This window comes from Otolemur garnettii, unplaced genomic scaffold, assembly GCF_000181295.1.
Source record: "Otolemur garnettii isolate 467f Iridium unplaced genomic scaffold, OtoGar3 scaffold00020, whole genome shotgun sequence".
NCBI classification, from domain to species: domain Eukaryota; kingdom Metazoa; phylum Chordata; class Mammalia; order Primates; family Galagidae; genus Otolemur; species Otolemur garnettii.
This window is the reverse complement of record NW_003852415.1, coordinates 18,500,607-18,524,419: the sequence shown is the minus strand read 5'-3', so window position 1 is coordinate 18,524,419 and position 23,813 is coordinate 18,500,607. Positions and strand designations below refer to the sequence as shown.

Sequence of the window (23,813 nt, the reverse complement as noted above, 5' to 3'; positions counted from 1 at the left end):
AACAATGACAACTGCACCAAAAAATAGCCAGGCACTGTGCCAGGCTCCTGTAGTCCCAGCTACTGGGGAGACTGAGGCAAGAGAATCGCTTAAGCCAAAGAGTTTGAGGTTACTGTTAGCTGTGATGCGATGGCACCCTACCAAGGGTGACATAGTGAGACTCTGTTTCAAAAAAAAAAAAAAAATTAGCCCAGGAATATGGGGAGAGGGGAGAGGGAGAGGAGAGGGGAAGGATGGGTGAAGGGAGGGTGATTGGTGGGATCATGCCTATGGTTCATCCTATAAGGGTACATGTGAATCTCTCTAAATGTAGAATATAAATGTCTTAACACAATAACTAAGAAAAAGACATGGAGGCTATGTTAACCAGTTGGATGAAAGTATCTCAAATTGTATACAGAAACAGTACACTGTACCCCATGATAGTACTAATGTACACTGCTATGATTTAATAAAAAAATTAAATAAAAAGTATATGGTTCTCCAAAAAAAAAAAAAAAAGAAGGAACAAACCTACAGAACCTATCTTGCTCACAGACCCAGGGACTGCCTCCAGGGGTCCTCAAACTTTTTAAACAGGGGGCCAGTTCACTGTCCCTCAGACCATTGGAGGGCCAAACGGTGGGCCCTGGGACGAGTTGGCTGCTAAGCAGGACAGGCAGCAGCGGCAAAAACACCCAGCGGGCCAGATAAATGTCCTAGGTGGGCCACACGTGGCCCGCAGGCCGTAGTTTGAGAACGCCTGGATACTACCCTCATTTTTATACATGAGGAAATTGAGGAGTGGTGTGCTGAGCAACCAGCTCTTGGGTGGGCAAACTCTCAATTTACAGCATTTACATAATTTCCATAATGAAATTGTTAGCACATTGGGACCGAGTTAGGAAGAAATACACACAATTAGCTCTCACCCATTTGATGTGAGTTGGCTCCAGGAAGCCACCAAAACCACAGCTCAGAGACAAAACTGCCTTACCTCAGTCCCTAAGAGGGAGAATCTGGCCTGAAACCTGGGTGCCCCCTCCTCACCGTAGGTGTCCTTATTGAAGCCAGCTAGTCTAGGCCTGCTCCCTTTCTGCCCAAATCTTGTCCCTAGCAATGAACTTTAAGCACTTGAGTGTACTCTGAGCTTAGACTTCAGACTCTGGGCAGCACCTGTGGCTGAAGGAGTAGGGTGCCAGCCCCATATACCAGAGGTGGTGGGTTCAAACCCAGCCCCAGCCAAAAACTTCAAAAAAATAAAAAAAGACTTCAGACTCTGAGGGCAATTCCAATGTTCTTTGTGAAATAAATTCCCAGCAATAAAATGAAAGGATGAGACACAACCATGCAATGAGTATAAATGACTCAATTATTATCTGCTCTACTTCCCTCTCTGGAGACCCCCACCTTCCCCTGACTTGGACAGTCATTTAGATGAGGAATATGGGAGATAAAACAGGAAACAACCTGGCTCAGGTTAGAGAGCTTTGTATGTGGTGTCTACCGACTTAAATCCCAGTTACATCCTTAGGTGCAAAATGAGACTCTGGCACCTGCCTCATGGGGTTGTGATGCAGACAGAAGGGCCAACGTGCAGGACACCCACACAGTGCCTGGCTTACAGCAAGTCTCCAATAACTGGGGAGAAAAGCTGATGAAGAGTAAGATTTCATGGCCCAGTTATGGGGGAACCGGTCTCACCTGGGAGACCTGAGGGACCTGACATTTATAGGCGCCAACAGCAGCCGTAGACTGGGAACTACACTAAAGAAACATTCCAGCAGGGGAAATTCCTCTGGGGCAAGTTCCTTAGAAGTTTCCAAAGTGAAAATCAAGACTGAGACAACAATAACCACAATCAAACATATGTAACCTGATCAGAACTGCTGATAAAAGCAGTACAAACTATTCATTGATTCTCAGCAGATAAGGGGAGATGGACACAGAGAGACACAGAAGACTCTAGTCCATTGCTATGGAATTTCCAGAAGGTCTCGCCTCAACTGCTTCCTTAGTTTGAACAGAAAGGAGAAGTTGGTGAGACGAGCAAAATAATGTGGCTTCCCAAGTGGCCAGCTGCATTACCGGGACACTGGGTGGCATCTATTTTTCTCAGGCTATGGTGAGGCTTTATAATTCAGGGGCTTGGGACATTAGGCAAATGAAGAAGAATGATGCTGTCTCTTTGTGTAGGGCTTTATCTTTCCAAGGCATTACGTATCCATCTCTCGCCAGGTGAAGTTAGAGGTCCCTTCACAGAGGACACTCAGAGACATTGAGTGGTGAAGTTAGAGGTCCCTTCACAGAGGACACTCAGAGATATTGAGTGACTTGCGTAAAGCCACATAGAAGGTTACAAGGGCAGTGTGACTAGAACCCCATTCACTCACACCTACCCTTAGCTTTGCACAAGCTCACACACTACTCGAACTTCCTGGGGGTGAGGCGACCCAGGAACTCCCAGAGTAAAAGCAAATCTGGGAGGTGATCCAGAAGTGCTCAGAGGTAACAATCAACATTCCTTTTTGGGAAAAAAAAAATTAAAAAAACCCAAAGCAGCTCGGCCCCTGTGGCTCAAGTGGCTAAGGCACCAGCCACATACACCTAAGTTGGCGGGTTTGAATCCAGCCTGGGCCCGCCAAACAACGATGGCTGCAACCAAAAAAAAAATAGCGGGGCGTTGTGGTGGGCGCCTGTGGTCCCAGCTACTTGGGAGGCTGAGGCAGGAGATTCGCTTGAGCCCAGGAGTTAGAGGTTGCTGTGAGCTGTGATGCCACAGCACTCTACCCAGGGGGATAGCTTGAGGCTCTGTCTCAAAAAAAAAAAAAAAATCCAAAGCTGAAATACCTAGAACAGTGTTTTTCAACCTTTTATATCTCATGGCACACTGGACCTATAGTTAATCTTCCATGGCATACTTATGTTATGTTGATGAAAAAAAGGGTAAAAAAAAGAATATACTTACCATGCTTTGAACTTCTTCTGAAAATAATTTAATCAATGATCTTTAACAATCTTTGCAGCACAGCAGCATGCCACGGCACACAGGTCGAAAATCACTGCCCTAGAAACACCACCTCCAGAGTCCTCGATATGGGGTAATCTTCCTGGTAACAAGCAGAACCTCCACCCAGGGACGCTGTGAGATTACAAAGCACTCACAGAAGCTCTTTGCCTCATTTCTTCCACTCTTGTCCCAGTCCACTCAGCTACCCTAGTGATCCTTTGAAGAGTAAAAGCTGGTGTGCCTTCATGCCTATGCCCAACGTAGGGCCCCTTGCCTGGAATGCCATCCCTGCACCCTCTCTTTTTACCTCTGTCCTGGCACGCTTTGACATAGAGCCCTGATCACACTGTGTGCAAGTGAGCACTCTGTCTTCCTGTGGGCAGACCTGAGCTCCTTGAGGACAGGGACTCCATCTTATCATGGTTCAGGGTTCACTAGTTACATGAATTCATGAATTAACAAATGAATGAGTGCAGTAGCATTAGTTCACTCTGTCATTTCTGCTGGAGTATGTTTATGGATGTTCACGTTTTCTTTTTGTTTTGAGGAAAGTCTCACTCTGTTGCCCAGGCTAGAGTGCAGTGGTGTCATCATAGCTCACAGCAACCTCAAGCTCCTGGGCTCAAGTGATTCTCCTTTCTCAGCCTCCTGAGTAGCTAGGACTACAGGTGCTCACTGCCATACCCAGTTAATTTTTCTATTTTTTATAAACACGGGGATCTCACTGTGCTGTTCAAGTTGGTCTCAAATTCCTGGCCTCAAGTGATCCTCCCGCCTTAGCTTTCCAAAGTACAGGCATTACAAGTATGAGCCACCATGAATGGCTAAGTATATGTTTTCTCATCTGTTCCTTGTATCAACTTCCTTGTATATCATTAACCCCATCGTGTGAATGATAAAAATTAAGATCAGAAGTCAAACAGCCTTAGTTCACAGAGCTAGTTAAATTGGAGAGCTAAATAACCAGGTTTTCTTCTTTTCTAACATATGTACACACTCCATGGCATAATGCCTCCTTTAGGCACTGCTTTGGCTGTGTCCTACAAACTTTGATAAGTTATGCTTTCATTTTCATTTACTTCAAAGTATTTTTTTTTTTAGAGACAGAGTCTCACTTTATCACCCTCAATAGAGTGTCATGCCACAGTCACACAGCTCACAGCAACCTCCAACTCCTGGGCTTAGGTGATTCTCTTGCCTCAGCCTCCCGAGTAGCTGGGACTACAGGTGCCTGCCACAATGCCCAGCTATTTTTTGTTGCAGTTTGGCCAGGGCCAGGTTTGAACCCACCACCCTCAGTATATGGGGCTGGAGCCCTACTCACTGAGCCACAGGCGCCGCCCTACTTCAAAGTGTTTTTTCATTTTCCCCAAGATTTGTTCTCTGACCCATGTGTTATTTATTTATTTATTTATTTGAGACACTCTCATTATGTTGCCCTTGGTAGAGTGTGGTGGCGTACAGCTTATAGCAACCTCTAACTCCTGGGCTTAAGTGATTCTCTTGCCTCAGCCTCCCAAGTAGCTGCAACTACAGGCACCTGCCACAACACCCGGCTATTTTTTGTTGCAGTTGTCATTGTTGATTTAGCTGGCTTGGGCTGGGTTGGAACCTGCCAGTCTCAGTGTAGGTGGCCGATGCCCTACCCACTGAGCTATGGGGGCTGCCAGCCTCGTGTGTTATTTAGAAATGTGTTGTTTAATCTTCAAATATTTGTGGATTATTCAGCTATATTTCTGTAACTGATTCTATTTTTTTAATTTTTTTCTTAAGTCACGTATACATAGATCATGAATACATTTATGCCTTTGTGGGATTTAATGTGTTGATTATTTGTACAAATTGGAGTACTCACATCCTGCTAATTAACATAGCTTAATCATTTAAGTAAATTAACATTTACTTAAGTAAACATCAAGTAAATTAACATTTACTTAATCACAGTGTTAAGACATTTGTGTTCAATTCTAGTTTAGATCTGAGAGTAGACTTTGTATACTTTTTATACAAAAATTGTATAATTTTTATACAAAAATTTGTATAATTTTTGTTCTTTTAAATTTATTATGATGTGTCTTATGGTCCAGAATATGGTATATCTTGGTGAATGGTCCCTGTGAGCTTAAGAAGAATGTATATTCTGTTGTTGGATAAAATAGTCTACATATGTTGATTATATACAAGTAATTAATGGTACTACCACTGACTTCAACTCTGTCCTTATTGATTTTCTGTCTGCTAGATCTTTCTGATAGAGGGGTGCTGAAGTTTCCAACTATGACAGTAGATGTATCTACTTCTCCTGCTTTGGCCTCCCAGAGGGCTAGGATTACAGGTGTGGCCAACATTCCTGGCCACCTTCTATTTCTTTAACTGAACATTTTATATGATTCTCTTTTCTCTCCTGTATTAGTTAGACTACTTTTAAAACTTTTTTTGTAGTGGTTACCCTAGAATTTGCAATACACATTTACAACTAGTCCAAGTTCACTTTCACTAACACTAGACTTCTTTCACAGGTCATGTGAGTGCAGTCAGTTCTCCAGATCTTTGGGTTCTACATTTCTGGATTCAATCAACAATGGATTGAAAATATTCAGGAAAAAAATACGATTAAAAAAATAAAAATAATGCAAATTTTAAAAATACAGAATAACAACTATTTACATATAATTTACATTGTATTAGGGATTATAAATAATCTGGAGATGACTTAAAGTACATGGGAGGATATGTGTAGGTTATATGCAAATGCTATACCACTTTATATCAGAGACTTGAGTACCTGCTGACTTTGGTATCCCCAGAGCGTCCTGGAACCAATTTCTCAATATACTAAGAAATGACTATACCTTCTAACAATAAAATAATTTTAATTCTTCCCTCTCATCCCTTGTATCACTGCTGATGTTCATTTTGCTTATACACAAATAAGCATAAATAAAATGCATTGCTGCTGTTATTATTCATTATCCAAGCAGAAGAAAAATAAAGTGTTTATTCCTCCTCTGCTGCTCTTTCTTTACGTACACTTGAGCTTCTGGTTTTTATCATTTTTTTCTTTTCCAAAGAAATTTTAACATTTCCAAGGTAGGTCTACAGGCAACAAATTCTCCCCACTTTTTGTTTGTCTGAGAAAGTCTTTATTTCTCTTTCACTTTTCTATTTCCATAAGCATACAATCCATGTTTGAAATTCTTCATCTGTCATTTTGATCTTTTAATTTACATTGGTAGCCAATGGTAAGGAGTTGGTGTTTTCTTTAGGGGGTGATCTTTCACTTTGATTTGTCATATTTCTGGAGTTTTTCCTGGAAAAATATGGAATGCTTCATGAATTTGCATGTCATCCTTACACAGGGGCCATGCTAATCTTCTCTGTTCGTTCCAATTAATATATGTTGTTGAAGTGAGCACTCTTCTCCACTTTTGAAGGTTAATTTCCCAGGGTAAAGAAATCTTGGTTAGTGTTTCTTTATTTTCCTCTCAACACTCTAAATATTTCACTCCGTTCTCTTTTTGCCTGCTTAGTTTTTGAGAAGTCAGATATAATTCTTACCCTTGTTCCTCTATAGGTAAAGTGTTCTTTCCCCTCTGGCTTCTTTGGTTTTTTTTCCTGTATTTTTATTTTCTTATTTTTTATTTTTTATTAAGTCATATACACATAGATCATAAATAAATTTATGCATATGTGGGGTACAATGTATTGATTTTTTTATACAATTTGGAGCGCTTACATCAAACTAATTAATATAGTTCTTGCTTCATTTACTTGATTATTGTGTTAAGACATTTATGTTCTATACTTGATAGATTTGACTTGTACCCTTGCACTCTGCTCCATAGGTGTGGTCCCACCATTTACTCTTCCTCTATCAAACCTCCCTCACTCCTCGCTTCCCACTCCATTTCTTTCCTTCATCCTGGCTATAGATATGATCTAACTTTCATAAGAAAGTGTGAGTAAATATAAATTGGTTTCATAGAAGTACTGAGTACATTGGATACTTTTTTCTTCCATTCTTGAGATACTTTACTTAGGAGAATATGTTCTAGGTCTAGCCATGTAAACATAAAAGAGGTAAAGTCTCCATCTTTTTAAAGGCTGCATAGTATTCCATGGTATACATATACCATAATTTCTTAGTCCATTCAGGGGTCGATGGGCACTCAGGCCAGGCAAGGTTGCCCACTGTCTCCACTGCTTTTTAACATTGTAATGGAAGTCTTAGCCAATGCAATCAGGCAAGAGAAGGCAATCAAGGATATCCATATAGGGTAAGAGGAGATCAAACTTTCACTCTTTGCAGATGAATTGATTGCATACCTGGAAAACCCCAGGGACTCGACTACAAAACTCTTAGAATGATCAAGGAATACAGCAGCATCTCAGGCTACAAAATCAATACTCACAAATCAGTAGCATTCGTATATACCAAAAATAGTCAAGCTGAAAAAAACAGTCAAGGACTATTCCCTTTACAGTAGTGCCAAAGCAAATGAAATATCTGGGAGTATACCTAATATAGGATGTGAAAGATCTCTATAAAAAGAACTATGAAATTCTGAGAAAAGAAATAGCTGAAGATGTTGACAAATGGAAAAACATACCATGCTCATGGCTGGGAAGAATCAACATTGTTAAAATGTCCATTCTACCCAAAGCAATCTACAGATTTAATGCAATCCCTATTAAAGCACCTCTCATACTTTAAAAATCTGGAAAAATAGTACTTCATTTTATATGGAAACAGAAAAAACCTCGAATAGCTAAGACATTACTCAGAAATAAAAACAAATCAGGTAGAATCACGCTACCAGACTTTAGACTATATTATAAATCTACAGTGATCAAAACAACATGGTATTGGCACAAAAATAGAGAGGAAGATATATGGAACAGAATTGAGAACCAAGAGATGAATCCAGACACTTATCATCATTTGATCTTTGATACGCCTGTCAAAAATATAAATTGGGGGAAAGACTCCCTATTTAACAAATGGTGCTGGATGAACTGGCTGGCGACTTGTAGAAGACTGAAACTGGACCCACACCTTTCGCCTCTAACAAAAATTGACTCTCACTGGATAAAAGACTTAAACTTAAGACATGAAACCATAAAGATTCTTGGAGAAAGTGTAGGGGAAAAACTTGAAGAAATTGGCCTGGGAGAAAACTTTACAAGGAGGACCCCCAGGCAATTGAAGCAATAACAAAAATACATTACTGGGATCTGATCAAACTAAAAAGCTTCTGCACTGTCAAAAACACAGTAAGTAAAGAAAGTAGACAGCCCTCAGAACAGGAGAGGATATTTGCAGGTTACATTTCTGACAAAGGTCTGATAACCAGAATCCACAGAGAACTGAAACTTATTAATAAGAAAAGAACAAGTGATCCCATTTCACTATAGGCAAAGAGAGACTTGAATGGAAGCTTCTCTGAAGAAGACAGGTGTATGGTATACAGGCATATGAAAAATGCTCATCATCTTTAATCATCAGAGAAATGCAAATCAAAACCACTTTGAGATACCATCTAACTCCAGTAACAGTAGCCCACATAACAAAATCCTAAAACTACAGATGTTGGCATAGATGTGGAGAAAAGGGAACATTTCTGCACTACTGGTGGGAATGCAAGCTAATACGTTCCTTTTGGAAAGAAGTTTGGAGAACACTCAGGGATCTAAAAATAGACCTGCCTCTCTGCCATCTTTAAGGATTTTTTCTTTATCTTTGATTTTCTGTAGTTTGAAATGAGTATGCAGAAGTTAGGGGATTTTTTGCCTTTTGCTCGGTGTATTCTGACCTTCTGGATCTGTGGTTTGGTGTCTGACATAATTGAGGAAATTCTCAGCCATTATTGTTTCAAATATTTCTTTTGTTCCTGTCTTTCTTCTCCTTCTGGAATTCCCACTGTATGTGTCTTACCCCATTCATTATTGTCCCATAGTTCTTGGATACTCTGTTCTGTTTTTTCAGTCTATTTTCTCTTTGTTTTTTGGTTTGGGCAGTTTCTACTCAGTGTTCTCAAGCCCAGAAATTCTGCCCTCAGTCATGTCCAACCTACTAATAAGCCCATCTTAGGCATTCTGCATTTATTATTATTTTTTTAAAGACAGGGTCTCACTTGGTCACCCTTGGTAGAGTTCTGTGGTGTCACAGCTCACAGCAACCTCCAGCTCTTGGGCTTAGGCAATTCTCTTACCTCAGCCTCCTGAGTAGCTGGGAGTACAGGTGCCTGCCACAACGCCCAGCTATTTTTTTGTTGCAGTTTGGCTGGGGCTGGGTTCAAACCCACCACCCTTGGTATATGGGGCCAGTGTCCTATTCACTGAGCCACAGGGACCACCCACATTCTGCATTTCTGTTACAGTGTTTTTGATCTCTACCATTTCTTTTTGGTTCCTCTTAGAACTTCCTTCTCTCTGCTTATATTGCCCATCTGTTCTTGAAGATTGTCTACTTCACCCGTGAGAGCCCTTAGCATCTTAATCATAGTTGTTTAAAATTCTTGGTCTGATACTTCTAAAATCTCTACCACATGTGAGCCTATTCCAGCACTTCCACCCTGTTCCAGACTTTTTTTTTTTTTTTTTTTTTTTTTTTTGATGGCCAAACATGATGTACTGGGTAAAAGGAACTGCTGTAAATAGGCCTCTGGTAATGTGGTGGGCAGGTGTCAGGGTGGGAGTTCTTTAGTCCCTTGAGTAGGTCTCAGTTTTTCAATGAGCTTGTGTCTCTGGACTGTGAACTTCACAAGTGATTCTCAGTCTCTTCCCCCCGCCCTTCAGTAGGGCAGGATGGCTAGAATGGGCTGAGTTGGGTACTTCCCTTTTCCTAGGTGGGTTAGGCTCTGATAAAACCTCAGCAGGTTAGGAGCTGGTTTCAAAGTTTCTCCTGAGGGCAGGTGTTGGTTTTTCTTTTCTTTTCTTTTTTTCTTTTTTTTGGGGGGGAGACAGAATTTTACTTTGTTGCCCTGGGTGGAGTACATGGCATCATAGCTCATAGCAACCTCAAATTTTTAGGCTCAAGCGATCCTCTTGCTTCACCCTCCCAAGTAGCTGAGACTACAGGCACCTGCCACAACACCTGGCTGTTCTTTTGAGACGGGGGTCTCACTTTTGCTCAGGCTGGTCTTGAACTCCTGAGCTCAGACAATCCACCCGCCTCAGTCTCCCAGAGTGCTGGGATTACAGGCGGGAATCACGCCACCTGGCCAGTGACAGTCCTTGTTAAGAATGGAGTGCTCTAGCAGATTTCCAAACAGTTCCTCTTCCCCTCCCAGTGTGGGAAGCACAAAGGGATCTTTCTCCGATATTCTCTGTGAGAACCTGGCAAAACTCACAAAAATGTGCGGCCACCTGATGATGAGGTAGCCCTGGAGTTTTTTTTTTTTTTTTTTTTTTTTTTGAGACAGAGCCTCAAGCTGTCCCCCTGGGTAGAGTGCCATGGCATTACAGCTCACAGCAACCTCCAACTCCTGGGCTCAAGCGAGTCTCTTGCCTCTGCCTCCCAAGTAGCTGGGACCACAGGCGCCCGCCACAACGCCCGGCTACTTTTTTTTTTTTGGTTGCAGCCATCATTGTTGTTTGGCGGGTCCGGGCTGGGGATTCGAACCCACCACCTTAGGTGTACGTGGCTGGCGCCTTAGCCGGTTGAGCTATAGGCGCCGAGCCAGCCCTGGAGTTTTTAACTCTTAGGCTGTCCTCATTGAGCCTCTAGCAATTTAATAGTTATCCTTTAGGTTTCTCTATATTGCTACTGGTTCCCATGGAAATCTGTGTTTATGGGTCTTTTCTATGGCAAGGCTCAGTTCTCTGCATTTGACTGTTAGTCTTTCCAATTTGTGGGCAATGGTTTGTCCTGAGATTCCCACCTTTGGTGGATCTAAGAAGAGTCGTTGATTCTTCATTTTGTTTAGCTTTTGTTGTTAGGACAGAGTGGTGACTTCAGTTTCTCACATGCCAGCCTGGATTGAACCCAGGTTTTCTAACCCTAAGACTCATGCCACAGGGGAAGGGGGAAGGTAGGGACAGAGGAGAGACAATTAATTCGCTATGAGTGCACAGTGTCCCAGGCACCGTCATACATAGTTTCAGGTAACCACCACTGTGATTACAAGTACATTTCATAGTAGAGAAATCCCAGGCTAAGACAGAGGCCTGAACAGCATTGCAAGATCTCACAAGTGATGAAAGCAGGGGGGGTGGGATTTTAATTCGGGTCCATTGGGTTCCAAAACCTTTCCTCTTGGTCTTTCCACATCAGGCTGTCCCTGTGAGGTTGGTCCAGCTGACTCAGTATTTGTTGAACACTTGCTACGTGTCCTGCTCTCTGCTGGTATGGGGACTACAGATGTTGTATCAAACACAAACCCTACACTCAGAAGTTACCAGCCCAGCTGGGGACAGAAGACACGAAGATATAAAACAGACAAGAAAGGTGAGGAAGACCTGGGAGATTGAGAGGCGTGCAGGCAGAGGATGGGGCACAAGCAAAAGTACAGAGGTAGGAACCAGCAAGGATGCATGCCAAGGAGGGAAGAGAAACAAGGCAGGTGCTTTGGGGGGGGGGGGTTGTAGGGATTATTACTCTTCTGGGGGGCTCCGCACTGTGACAACTTGGGAAAATCACCCCAAATAGGCAATAGGCACATCGTGAAACTTCACTGTTCACCAAAGTAGCCTTGCCTCGTAGGGAAGTCAGAGGGGATGGGGAGGATGTTGTCAGTCAGATGAGCCTTATAGAGAACAGGTGCACCTTCCTCTATTTCAGGATGGCCAGATAAACTAACTCCCACTGTCTGTGGGCTGATGCCTGGCACTGCACCATTATAACATCAGTACAGACAGCTATTACGCTATTGAAGTGAACCTTCCCCTGGCAGAGAACACTACTTTTTGGTGGTGTTAGTCCTTCACAGGGCTAGTATTATTAATATATTTACTGAATAGAGACTTTCCAGAGAGATTATCAGAGCCCTTCGTGACCTGACTGAATCCTACCATCCCAGCCTCATCTTTGATCCCACTTCCAACCTCCTCACCCCCAACCAACAGCTTCTTCCTCTTTGGATCCTCTTTCCTGCCTCTGAGACTTAATGTAACTGCAGTCTCAGCTTCACATGTCCAGTTCCCAATTTTTCTTCCTTACAACAATTTCCCATCCTCCAAGACCCAAAGGAGGCCTCAGTTGATTTCACTCATCAAAAGTAATCAGTTTTGATGCCCCCAAAGTGCACGCTCACATTCTAATGTTTAGGGTGGTCTGGCTTGCATTGTGCTTGCAGTGTGCATGTGTCTGTATCTCCTCTGGGTCCAATGTCAGGGCCCATGTCTTTGGGAGCCTGTCATTGTATCTTCCTACAGAAGCCATTTAGCTCATATTTAATTGGTTGCAAAGTCTGTGAAATGTTCTGTAATGCAGAAAGCTTGTAATAAAACATTTAAATGAAGAAAGGAAGGCTAAGAAACTACATGCAATGTATAATTCAAAGCCTATTTTTAAAAAACAGAAAGAAATTCACCAAAGTTTTATGACACAGTTCCTAGAGTTAAATTATCTCATGGTGTATTTTTTTCCTAGTCCAACTCCCACTTTTTATTTTTTATTTTATTTTTATTTTCCAACTTTAGCTTTTGAGGCTAAAAAGGGGAATGCGAAAATAGAAACGAACTGTGGTTATTTTACCCAAAACCTCTATGGGTAATAACCAATGTGAGATAAGAAGAATGAATCAGCTTCTTAGAGGAGTCCTCCAAGAGCAGGGCATTGCAGGAAATGTTGGGTTTTGAGGTATGGGTTTCACATTGCTCAATCCCCATGGCTAATTCTCACTGCTACATTACTATATGCAGGCCATGTGTAGCTTTTCCCTGTAAATGTCTCCATGTTATCCAACAGAAGAAGCTGCTAAGTGCTTCTCAGGTGCCAGAAAGACTGTCCCAATCAATCCCCTATGTGTGCTCATTGATTGAGTCACTCGCCAGTCTCCTGATAGCTGCATTGCAGAATGTCCCATTTTGCAGATGAGGGAAATGAAGCACAGAAAGGTTAAGTAACATGTCTGATGTCACAAGGTATCAGAGACAGAATAAAAACCCAGAACTGGCAGCCTTTCCGCACCTCAAGCTCTCAAAAAAGGTTTGCATTGATAAAAATGTGAGATTCCATGATGCCACCAATATATCAATATCAAGTGGTTGCCTTCTCCATACCAATTTCTCTCTTAATAATAATCATTCCTTAGGTTTTTATGAACTTAATAAATTTTGATTCAAATATAAGTTAAATCTCTTTCTAGGATCAGTTGATGAAAAAGTCCAATCCAAAAGGAAAACTCAAAGGCATTCTGGGTGACATTCTGACCTACCCACACATATAGATCCTTACTGCCCAGGACCAGTCATCTAGAATTTCTATCTTCCTTGGTTTAAAAGGTCTCCGTAGTAGTGGTAATGACTATCAGCATCAATCAGCACATGAGTTCATCACATTTCTCCAGAAGATGGGCTCTGTTCTCAGGTACAATGTTTATTAACTTCAAGTACGTAACCTAAAATCACATGCCCGAGAATGGGAGATTTGCTCAGAACAAGAAGAAATCCTACCTCAGCTAGACAAGCAGTCTTTTCTAAAGGCAGGAGAGTAGGCAGGAGTGAAGTAGGGGTACCTGGGAAACATAGGGAAGGTGGCTCAGACCCCAAGGGCTGGGCAGCTTGCTTCCTGAATCTGTCGCTGTCTCATGGCTCCTCCTCTGGAGGCAGAACCAAACTAATTTTTTTTCCCCTGGCAACCAGCAGAAAAATGCCATTACATGAATATGTCATTGTTGCCATTTTCAAAGACCATTAACCAAGTAGCAAGTGTCTTTGGACCAGGAGGTTCATTTAAGCCATCAAGGGGCTTGCTGCAGCCTGGAAGCTGGCCCAGCTCCCTCCATCCCATGTCCCAGTCCTTCATCTGCAAATCGCCTGCCCCAGTGCCTCTTCTGCTGGTTCTCTGCCCCCTTCTCCCCATACACACTGGGCCTCTGAGGGGCCCTAGCGACGCCAAGTGGTGACCCAGACTTCTCAAAGTCTTGCTGTCATCGTAGTGCAGCAAAAGAGAGCAGGGAGGCAGTAAATGGTAATACCCGTTGATTTCTTTGAATAATCTTTTGATCCTAATCTCCTTCTCTATGGTACTTCCTCTTTACAGCCAATAGCTCTTAGATTTGCTCTTCTGAGGATATTTTCTAGGTCTGCTTCATTCTTTTTTACTCTTTTTTCTCTTCTGACTATGTATTTCAAATAGCCTGTCTTCAAGTTCACTAATTCTTTCTCTTATTTGGTCAATTCTGTTGCTGAGAGACTGATGGATTTTCTCAGTTTGTCAATTGAATTCTTAAGTTCCAGAATTTCTACTTGATTTTTAAAAATTATTTCAATCTCCTTGTTAAATTTCTCTGAGCTTCTTTAGGACAGCTATTTTGAATTCTCTGTCTGAAAGGTCACCTATCCCTACCTCTCCAGGTTTGGTTGTTGGTACCTAACTTACTTTATTTGGTGGGGTCATGTTTGCCTAGGTGTTCTTGATGCTTGTGGATGTTCACTGATGTCTGGCCATTGAAGAGTTAGGTATTTATTTTAATCTTCACAGTCTGGGCTTGTTTGATCCCATCCTTCTTAAGAATGCTTTCCAGATAGTTAAAGGGAATTGAGTGTCATGATCTAGTCTTTGGTCACTACAGCCATATCAGCACTGGGGGTATGATCCCAAGCCCAGTAATGCTGTGACTCTTGCAGATTCCTGGTGGTACTACCTTTGTGGATGTGGGTAAGATATGGGAGAATTCCCTGGATTACCAGGCAAAGTCTCTCCCTCACTTCCCTCACTCTTTGTGCTGGGCTGCAGGAGTTGGGGAACCCACCAGTACCAGGTCAAACTTGAAGCCAGTCCAGTTTCACCCAAAGCCTGTAATTACTATTGCCTGGCAACATCTAATGGTTTTCTAAAGCCCGAGGCCTAGGTAGTCAGCACATGGAGATTCCTGACCTCTAGGTCTGGGTCCTTCCCTGCAGGGCAGCACATTTCCTCTGGCCCAGGATGGGTCCAGAAATGCCCTCTAGGAACTAAGGCCTGGACTCAGGGCCTTCAGGGATTTGACTGGTACTTTATTTTACTGTCGCTGAGCCAGTACCCAAGTTGGAAAACAAAGTCCTTTGAGCTCTTCCCTTTCTTTTCCTCAGGTGGAAGGACTCTCCCTGAACCTAGCAGTTAGGGGAGGGGTGCCTAGGCACTGGCTTGGCTGCAGCTGCTGGTGTCTCACTGAGTTATGTGCATCCCAAGTTCACTGGCTCCCAGTCAGCATAGTCACAGGAATTGCCCTTATGGCCTGACCGCCTTACAAATTTAGTTCAGGCCCCTGCCTGCTCTTTTTCTGCTGCTGATGGGGCTAACAGGAACTCAGGCTTCAGGGCAAAAGATTTCCCTCTGGCCAGGCTGGTCAAAATGTTCCCTCCACGGGCACCAGGAGAATTCTGTCCTGTGCTGTGTTCCCCTGGGCCAGGGAAGCCCTGAGTTTCAAAGCAAAGTTCCAAAATCATTTCACTGTCCCTCCCCCAGTCACACAGATCCTTTCCCCATTTGGCAGCATGGTGGCATGGGTGGCACAGGCAATGTGAGTGTCCTTTCTGTTCTCTGCTATCCCTCTTTCCTTGACACAATGTTCAAACCAGGTAGTATGATGGTTCACCTGATTTTTGGTTTTTCTGAGGGTGCTTACTTATATGGATGTTGTTGAGTTTGACGTTCCTATAGAGGGACAGTTGCTGGAGGTTTCTATTCTGCCATTTTGCTCCATCCCGTCCTCTGTTTTTTCAAATAGCTGTTCCCCGGCCTGTGGGTCACATGCTTGCAGGAGGAATAGACTTCCCAAGGCACTGGGGTTGGGGTGGGAGGGGTCTGGCCTGGCCATGTGACCTGTTTTGGCTAATATGATGTAAGAGGAAGTGATGCCTGGCATCTCTGAATGGAATCTTTGAGGCCATGGTGAAATTCTGCCTTCCCTCTCCTCCCTACATCCCAAAAGGGCACTGCTCCTTCAGTATACATTTTTGTACACAGAAGTTTTTGTAAAGAGCCTCAGATGGCACATCATCGGAGTGAGAAACACAGTCATCCCTCAGTATCCACAGAGGACTAGTTCCAGGACCTGCTGGGTATACCAAAATCTTCAGATGCTCAAGTCCTTGATATAAAATAGTGTAGTATTTGCATACACACCCCCCCCATATACTTTAAATCATCTCTAGAATACTTATTATACCTAATGCAATGTAAACAGTTGTTATATTGTAGTTTTAATTGTTCTTTTTTTTGTATATTCTTATTAACTTGGTTGGTTGGATCCATGAATGTGGAAACTCAGGCTGGGGAGGGTTGACGGCAACATGTTACTCTGGGTGCATATGTGCTTTGCTTGAGAGCCGCTGGAGTTCGGGGTTGTTTGTCACCACTATAAAGCTAGCCTGAGCTGACTGGTGATTCAGGTTTTTTTGAAGAAACTCTTGACAAGAAAAGCCCAGAAGTGGTCAAAGTGAGTGTTTCTTGTTCAAAACAAACACAGCAAGGCCACGGATTAGTCTGACCACTCGCTTTCGGGGGTATTCCCTTGTCTCCTTCCCTCGCCTCATCTCTGCTTGGGGAACCCCAATGAAAGGTCCCACTTCCAGCCTGGGTCTTTCCCTTGCCCACTTCCTCCCCAGGCCACCCCCTGCTGCAGCTGCCACAGCCAGTGTCTAAAGGTCTAAAATCCTAAGCACTGCGGACCCACAGACTCCTCCCAGGATCCCCCGAGGAGGGCACCATCCTCATCCCAGTCTTACAGACAAGGAAACTGGGGCTTGCAGAAGTAGAGTAACTTGCCCAAGGTCACACAGGCAGGAAAAGGCAAAGCTGGGATTCATACACAGGCTATGTGGCTTCCACTGTTGACCAGCATGCCACAGAAGACTAGTACGGAACCAGGAGAGAGCAAAGAGGTAAGAGCAGTGATTCAGCGTGGCAAAGAAACACATTTCCTGAAGCTTTCTTGTTGTTGTCTGGGTTTGCCCTGGTGGCACACATCAAAGGAATGAGACTGGGGAGAAGAGGAATAATATGTATAAGGAAAAAGCAAAATAAAACACATACAAATAGATGACATCTGTGTGTTTACGGAGTATATGAATGAATAATGAGTGAAAGAGTCAGGTTATGTGAAAAATATTTGGTTTTGGTTTGATTGTCTTGTCAGCAGAGTTGAGCTCTTTAATTGTTGTTGTTGTTCTGTTTTGTCATTTTTTTTTTTTTAAGAGACAGGGTCGTTCTCCGTCACCCAGGTGGAGTGCAAGGGTGCAGTTGTAGCTCACTGCAGCCTCGAACTCCTGGGCTCAAGTGATCCTCCTGCCTCAGCCTCCTGAGTAGCTGAGGCTATAGGTATGCACTACCACGTCCAGCTGTTTTAAAAAATTTTTTGTAGAGACAAGTTTCATTATATTGCCCAGGCTGGTCTTAAGCTCTTGGCCTCAAGTTATCCTCTTGCCTTGGCCTCCCAAAGTGCTGAGATTATAGATGTGAGCCACTGTGCTTGACGAAACATGAATTTTTAATAGTTTAAAAATGGAAAATGAGGTTCTATTACATGGCCCTGAGGGGAAGACAAGAACCCAAGGAGTCTATCCTTAATTGCCTGGGTTTGTCCCTTGGGCTTGACAAAAATTATTTGCTGGACCAAACTTTAGTCAGGCTCCTGAACCTGTTCTCAGGCCATCCTATAAAACCCAGTTTTAGCAAAAGAACCTTGTTCAGCTGGAACCCCCTCCCCCATCCTCAATATATAATTGGGTTTCTCATCTCCCAGGTGGTATCTGGTCACCCTGGCCTGTCTTCAGCAAGAATCCTGTTAGGCTGGTGTAGCCAGGATCCCCCTGACTCCTGATGTCTCCTCTTAGTAATTTTCCATCCACTGACCCCCCGTTGCTCCTTGGCTATATATTCATTTCCACTTGCTCTAGCTATATTCAGAATTGAGCCCAGTTCTGTTCAGAAGTCGCTTTTTCCCTAATAACTAAACAATAGTTCTGAGTGAAACTATTCAAAATATTCAATAGTTCTGAGTAAAACTATTCAAAACTATTCAATAATATTACTATTATTATTGTTAGTAATAACTAACAATAGTTCTGAGTAAGAATAGTCGCTTTTCCCCTAATAACTAAACAATAGTTCTGAGTAAAACATATTTTTAACACTTTACTTCCCAGCTCTGGTTTTTCTTTGATAGGTTCCTAATCAGAACATAGACATGGAATATGATGTCCTGGTTCCTAGGGGATGTAGTCGGATAGAGAGATCAGAAGTGACAACCTTGAAGGTTGGGGCAGGGAAGTGGGAAGAAAGCATGGGACAGAGGAGACAGGCAGAATTCCCGGACAGTCTGTGATGCAGCTTGATGCTCCTGTCCTCTGGGAAGCCTCCCAATCACCCTGCCCTCTAAACAACACTGCTACCACCTCAGGCTCCCAGAGGGTGGGCTCGTGTGAATGTGCTCAGCACACCCTCATCCCCACTTTCAGATACTTCCCAGTGTTGATGTTGTAATTCAAGAGCACATCCTCTTGGGTTTCTAAAGGATTATAGGTACTAGGAGCTGGCAGCTGATCCCTAAAAGCTTGGCTACTCTCAGGAAGTGGCAGGTCTACACCCTGCTGGCCCCACCTATCCATAAATAGATGGTCATTTCTCTCTCAAGAGGCCACAAGCACACCTAATTGCAGCCCCAGAAACATCTGCTGAGAATGCCTTCCCCTGGCCACAAGAGAAACAACCTGGGTTCTTAAAGAGCAATAGATGGCCCAAACAACGCTATTCCTTCTGAAGCTATCAGAGGATGCTGGATACTTGGTCTGAGAAAACCATGTGAAAATCCCCACATTTTCTTCCCCCACTGAACTCCACAGGGTGGAGGGGTTGTTCAAATGTACTTTACAAATGAACAACTTTCTCCCCAACCCCACACTCCTCAGACCCCTACCCAGTGGTCAGACTCCTAGAAATTCACCAAGACCCAGGTCCTCTGCTTCTTGCTGGGCACATGGCCGGACTGCATTTCCCAGTCTCCCCTGTAGTTAGGTATGATCACATGACCAAGTACTAGACAATGGAATGTGGGCCCATTAAGATACACACACACACACACACACATATGTATGTATATATACACACACATACACACATAAACACACTTCCAGGTCTTGGGGTAAGACCCACCCACAAGCCTTCTCTGTGCTCTTTGCCCTTTCCAGGCTATGGGCTTGGAGTTGCCCTAGGAAACTGGAGGCTGTACACTGTAGGTGGCAGAGTGCCCAGTAGTTGGCGTCCCTGAATGTTCCCTCCTCACTGGCCAAATATCTTGCATGGGAGTGAGAAACCAGCTTTTGGGTTAAAGTTGTTATGCTTGCTTGTTGTTGTTGCAGCAACTAGTTAATTGTCCCTGCTCACACGTGTTCTCCACTGCACGACTCCCCATCTGAAGTTCCCCTCCCTCCACCTGAAGTTAGCTCCGAGAAGTAGGGGGGACATCTTTTTTTAACTGTGTCCTGAGCAGTGAATAGTGCCCAGCATGGAGTGTATACTCCACAACTATCTGCAGAATGCATGAATGAGCAAGCTGTGTTTTGACCATTCTGCACAGGTCTGGGTCTCTATGGGAAGAAAACCTCATTGCCAGGAAAAGAAACTTGCTTCCACTTTCAGTTTCCAGGCCACATCTGGGCCTAGAAAATTAACTTTTTTTTTTCCTTCTCCCATAGGTGGTGGGTCTTATTTTTTTCCTTTTTTTTAAAACGTTAGCTATGTACATTAATGCAATCATGGGGTACAGTGTGGTATTTTCATGTACAATTTGAAATATTTTCACCCAACGTGTTTAAATAATCTTTTTTTTTCTTTTTTTTTTTTTTTTTTTTTTTTTTTTGAGACAGAGCCTCAAGCTATCCCCCTGGGTAGAGTACTGTGGCATCACAGCTCACAGCAACCTCTAACTCCTGGGCTCAAGCGAGTCTCCTGCCTCAGCCTCCCAAGTAGCTGGGACCACAGGCGCCCGGCTATTGTTTGGTTGCAGCCATCATTGTTGTTTGGTGGGCCCGGGGCTGGATTCGAACCCACTACCTTAGGTGTATGTGGCTGGCACCTTAGCCACTTGAGCCACAGGCACTGAGCCTCATTTTCTTAGTTATTGTGTTAAGATGTGAAAATTAAATTTTAATTGAACTCACCATTGGGACCAGCTTGAAGGCTTCCTCCTCTTTGACACCCTCCCCAAGGTCCCCCTGCATCCTCTGTGGTCCCCGCCCAGAGGTCTCTTTGCAGTTACACCTGCTACACTGCACAGCAAGAAATGTCTGCCTCTCCTGCCCCAGCATGTCCCTTGTCCTCCAACCAGACTGGGAGACCCCTAAGGCCAGGACTCTGTCAGAGTCTGACACTGGGGACAAGTGTTTCTCGAGAAGCAAGCTCTGTAAAATATTTAATGAGCCTTCTTCTTTAAGTCTTTTCACTCTACTTCTAACCAAGGGTAAAAAGCTTCCCACAACAACCTGGATCCATTTACAAAGGACAAAAGTCAGTGCTTGCAATAATCCGTGGATTCTTCTAATAGGCCTTTTGGATCTTAGTACATAGCATGTGCACACATGGACCCTGAGGATGGGGAAACTGGCACAGATGGCTGAGTCCAGCTATCCACAAGGGGCCCAAACCTGGCTGCATTGCATATCAGTACAAACTGGGGGCCCCAAAACATTTTTCTACTGAGGCTTATCTCATGCCTGCTTCAGGTAACCCTGCTCACACACAAGATTTCTGTCTTTCAAAGCACTTGCCCATTTGGCCCTCAAAAAAGCAATGCGAGACAAACAGGACAGTGACTACTGTGTCTATTTAACAGATAAGAAAACTGAGGGTTAGAGAGGTGTAGTGACTCTAGTTCAATAACAACCTTCGAGCACATTGGGTTAGTTGACCCACTCAGTGACTTTCTTAGGGTTAGAGAGGTGAAGTGACCCAGTTCGTGTGCTGAGCTTACACTAGGACTCAGGGGCTCAGACATTTCCTTTCCTTTTTTTTGTTTGTCTCCAGCATCCTTGCTGAGCTAATGAGAAAACTTCATGTGGCCACAGGAAGCCCAGTCAACAAGCCAAGACGAGCGTAAGCGGAAACTAACATTGACTTTTGAGTGATAAACTGAATTCAAAATAAGCATGGCTAAGTCACTTCATTTGAAAGTTTTCCCCCCTTCTAATTTTATTCTTCTTTTTCGTTCTTATTTTAACACGTACTTAAAAACCCTAAGAGCTCCTTCTAATTTTAAACACCTCCTGTGTAGACAAGAGAGTCTGTGGTTAGCCGTGCAGCATTTGCTGCTGCTGTTTGCTGCTGTGCGCTGCTGTGCGGTTGGGACCAGAATGGGGAGGACAGGTACTTACTCGATTTTTCTTCTTTGATGGTATATTCTAGCACCTCAGACGAGCTCTCCTTCAGGGAAGGGAAGTGAACACACAGCACCAGGTGCTTCAGGCTGCTGTCCCGGCGGACCAGGAACATCTGAAACCACAGGAGGGGAAGGAGATCCATGAATCAGAGATTTGGGTGGAGATGAGGACAGCAGTGAGATGGAAGTCATGGGAAGGTCCTAGAATGAGGAGGCAGAGTGGGGTGGTGAAGCCTCTCTCGGGAGCCAACCTGGCCCATGTCCAAATTGAGGATCCTGGCACTTCAATTTCTCACCTGCTCACTGAGTCGGTCAACTAACCCAGCGTACTCGAAGGTTGCTGTAGACACAGAGTTAGGGACGATGCCCTGGCCCCCTGAGATGCTGGTTCTGTAGGATGGGCCTGAGTCAGCTGACAATGATGTAGATGGTCCAGAGTTCACACTTGGAAAAACTCTAGTGTACTGGAGTGGGGTTGATTTTCAACTCACACCCCAGCATGTTTGATCCAGGGGAAGATATTGAAAATAATCACAGATATCAGTCAATTCGTACTCCCCCCCCCCCATGAAAACAGAAGTAGCTCATAGTTAATATAGAGCTCTGTCTGTGACAGGAACTGTTATGACACTTGACATTGTATATTAACTTGCTCCGTCTTCTCCATCACCCCATGATGTGAGTCTTGTTCTTATCCTTGTCTTACAGATGAAGAAACTGAGGTGCTCTGATCAAAACAGCACACCTCCTCCTTGAGCTGGTGTGGTAACTGAGTTAATACCTGTAAGCACTTGGTCCATGAAAGGGACCTGCTGTCTTTCACAAGGAGATGTGCTGTTTTAAGATGTCCTTTTTAGTCTGCGCTGGCCCTGAGCATGCTGATCCTTCCTTCTCCAGTGATGCCTTCTAGAATCTCCCCAGCCTGGGGGCACAATGTCTCTCCACCCCTTCTAAACTTGTCCCTGCCCCTGCAGTCTGAGCCTCTCCAGCTCAGCCCCCTTCACCTGAGCCAGAGGGTAGAAAACCAGGATCTGGCCAAGGCTACCGAGGGAAGGCTGGGGAGCAGGGCCAGTGGGACATCCCAGAGAAATGAGGCTTTCAAGGAGTACTTCCTTTCCCCACCAAAGCATACTCTGCCATGTCACCCTTTGGTGAAGCTCCAAATTCTGCTGTCATTGCTATTGGTTACTAGTATTTTAAAGGAAAATAAAATTCTCAGGACCGCCCCCTCCCAACTCCTTACGCAAAAGGGAAGGAGGCAGAGCCATGCAACACCTGCTGAAACTGCCCTTACAAATTAATAAAGGGGTACAAGGTGAGAGCTAGAGTGAGGGCCCCAAAGCTCTGTGAACTTAGCTAAAATAATAATCAGCCAGTGTTCCATCATTTGCTTGATAATAATCACTGTTCCCGCTGTTTGCTTCTCTACTCTGGAGTCAAGCATAGTTGGTGGTGCAGAACATTGCATCACCTGTTGGGAACCTACGAGTAGTTTTTGAGGTATCTTCCAGGTCCAGCATTCCAGTGACAGACCCACCCAGACCAAGGAACTGACTCAACTGATCTTGCACACTCCCCCCACGGACCTGCATTCTAGTAACTGACCCTCCCAGACAGTGGCCTATACCAACCAAAGAACTGATGGCTCTGCCCTAAAACCAGACATTTAGCAGACCCTGATTGTCTAATTTTCTGCCCATCAAACTGTCTTTAAAAACTCTGGCCTCCCCAATTCTCAGAGCGGTATATTTGAGAAATTCCTTCTACCTCCCTCCTTAGCACTCTGAGGGATAAACTCTGTGCTGTGAACCCTGCTGTCTCTGGGTAATGGCTTTCCTCGGCAGATGAACTTGGCTAGAGGGCAACACTGCTTCCAAATGAATGACTGTTACCAACATCAGGCATCAGCCAGATCCACAGAAAGGCAAAAGGCCTCAGGCATCTATAAGGATTGCCTCCAGGGATCATTCATAAGCAACTTCGTTGCTGGCTTCCTATAAACAAAAACATGCAAACTGTAACTTTGGGATACAGGCTAAGTCTAGCTTCTAAAATTACAGTCTGTTCCATTCCACACTAATAATGAATTACAAGTTTATCTTCCCAGGTGCAGGACAGAGACAAGATCAAATGTTCTTCCACCTACCTAGGGAAATCTACATAAACTGATGCTTCCTTCCCTCTCTTTTCCTCTTAAAACATTTGTGTTATCTTATGTAAAATGCAGATTTTCTGTCCCTCTCAAAATGTAACTATTTTGCCTCACTGCCCACCCTCTTGCTCAGTTTTTTATTTCTGTATGC

The 23,813-nt window shown here is 43.8% G+C and overlaps 2 protein-coding genes and 1 non-coding gene across 3 annotated transcripts in view; all 3 read right to left on the bottom strand.

Annotated features, from left to right (window-relative positions):
• The window catches only part of RIN3 (Ras and Rab interactor 3), an 85,534-nt gene extending 65,178 nt beyond the window's left edge, over positions 1-20,356 (bottom strand). Inside the window, exon 1 of the mRNA XM_012803505.2 lies at positions 20,297-20,356. Coding sequence (XP_012658959.2) covers positions 20,297-20,356 — 60 coding nt within the window. The remainder of the gene's footprint in view (positions 1-20,296) is intronic.
• LOC111724254 lies at positions 6,304-6,405 on the bottom strand. Its single transcript, XR_002772584.1, has one exon. It is a non-coding gene; the product is annotated as a U6 spliceosomal RNA (small nuclear RNA).
• LOC105886711 (ras and Rab interactor 3-like) overlaps positions 20,288-23,813 on the bottom strand; it is a 50,946-nt gene continuing 47,420 nt past the window's right edge. Inside the window, exon 3 of the mRNA XM_023511545.1 lies at positions 20,288-21,623. Within this exon, the coding sequence (XP_023367313.1) occupies positions 21,387-21,623 (237 nt within the window). The 3' untranslated portion in view covers positions 20,288-21,386. The remainder of the gene's footprint in view (positions 21,624-23,813) is intronic.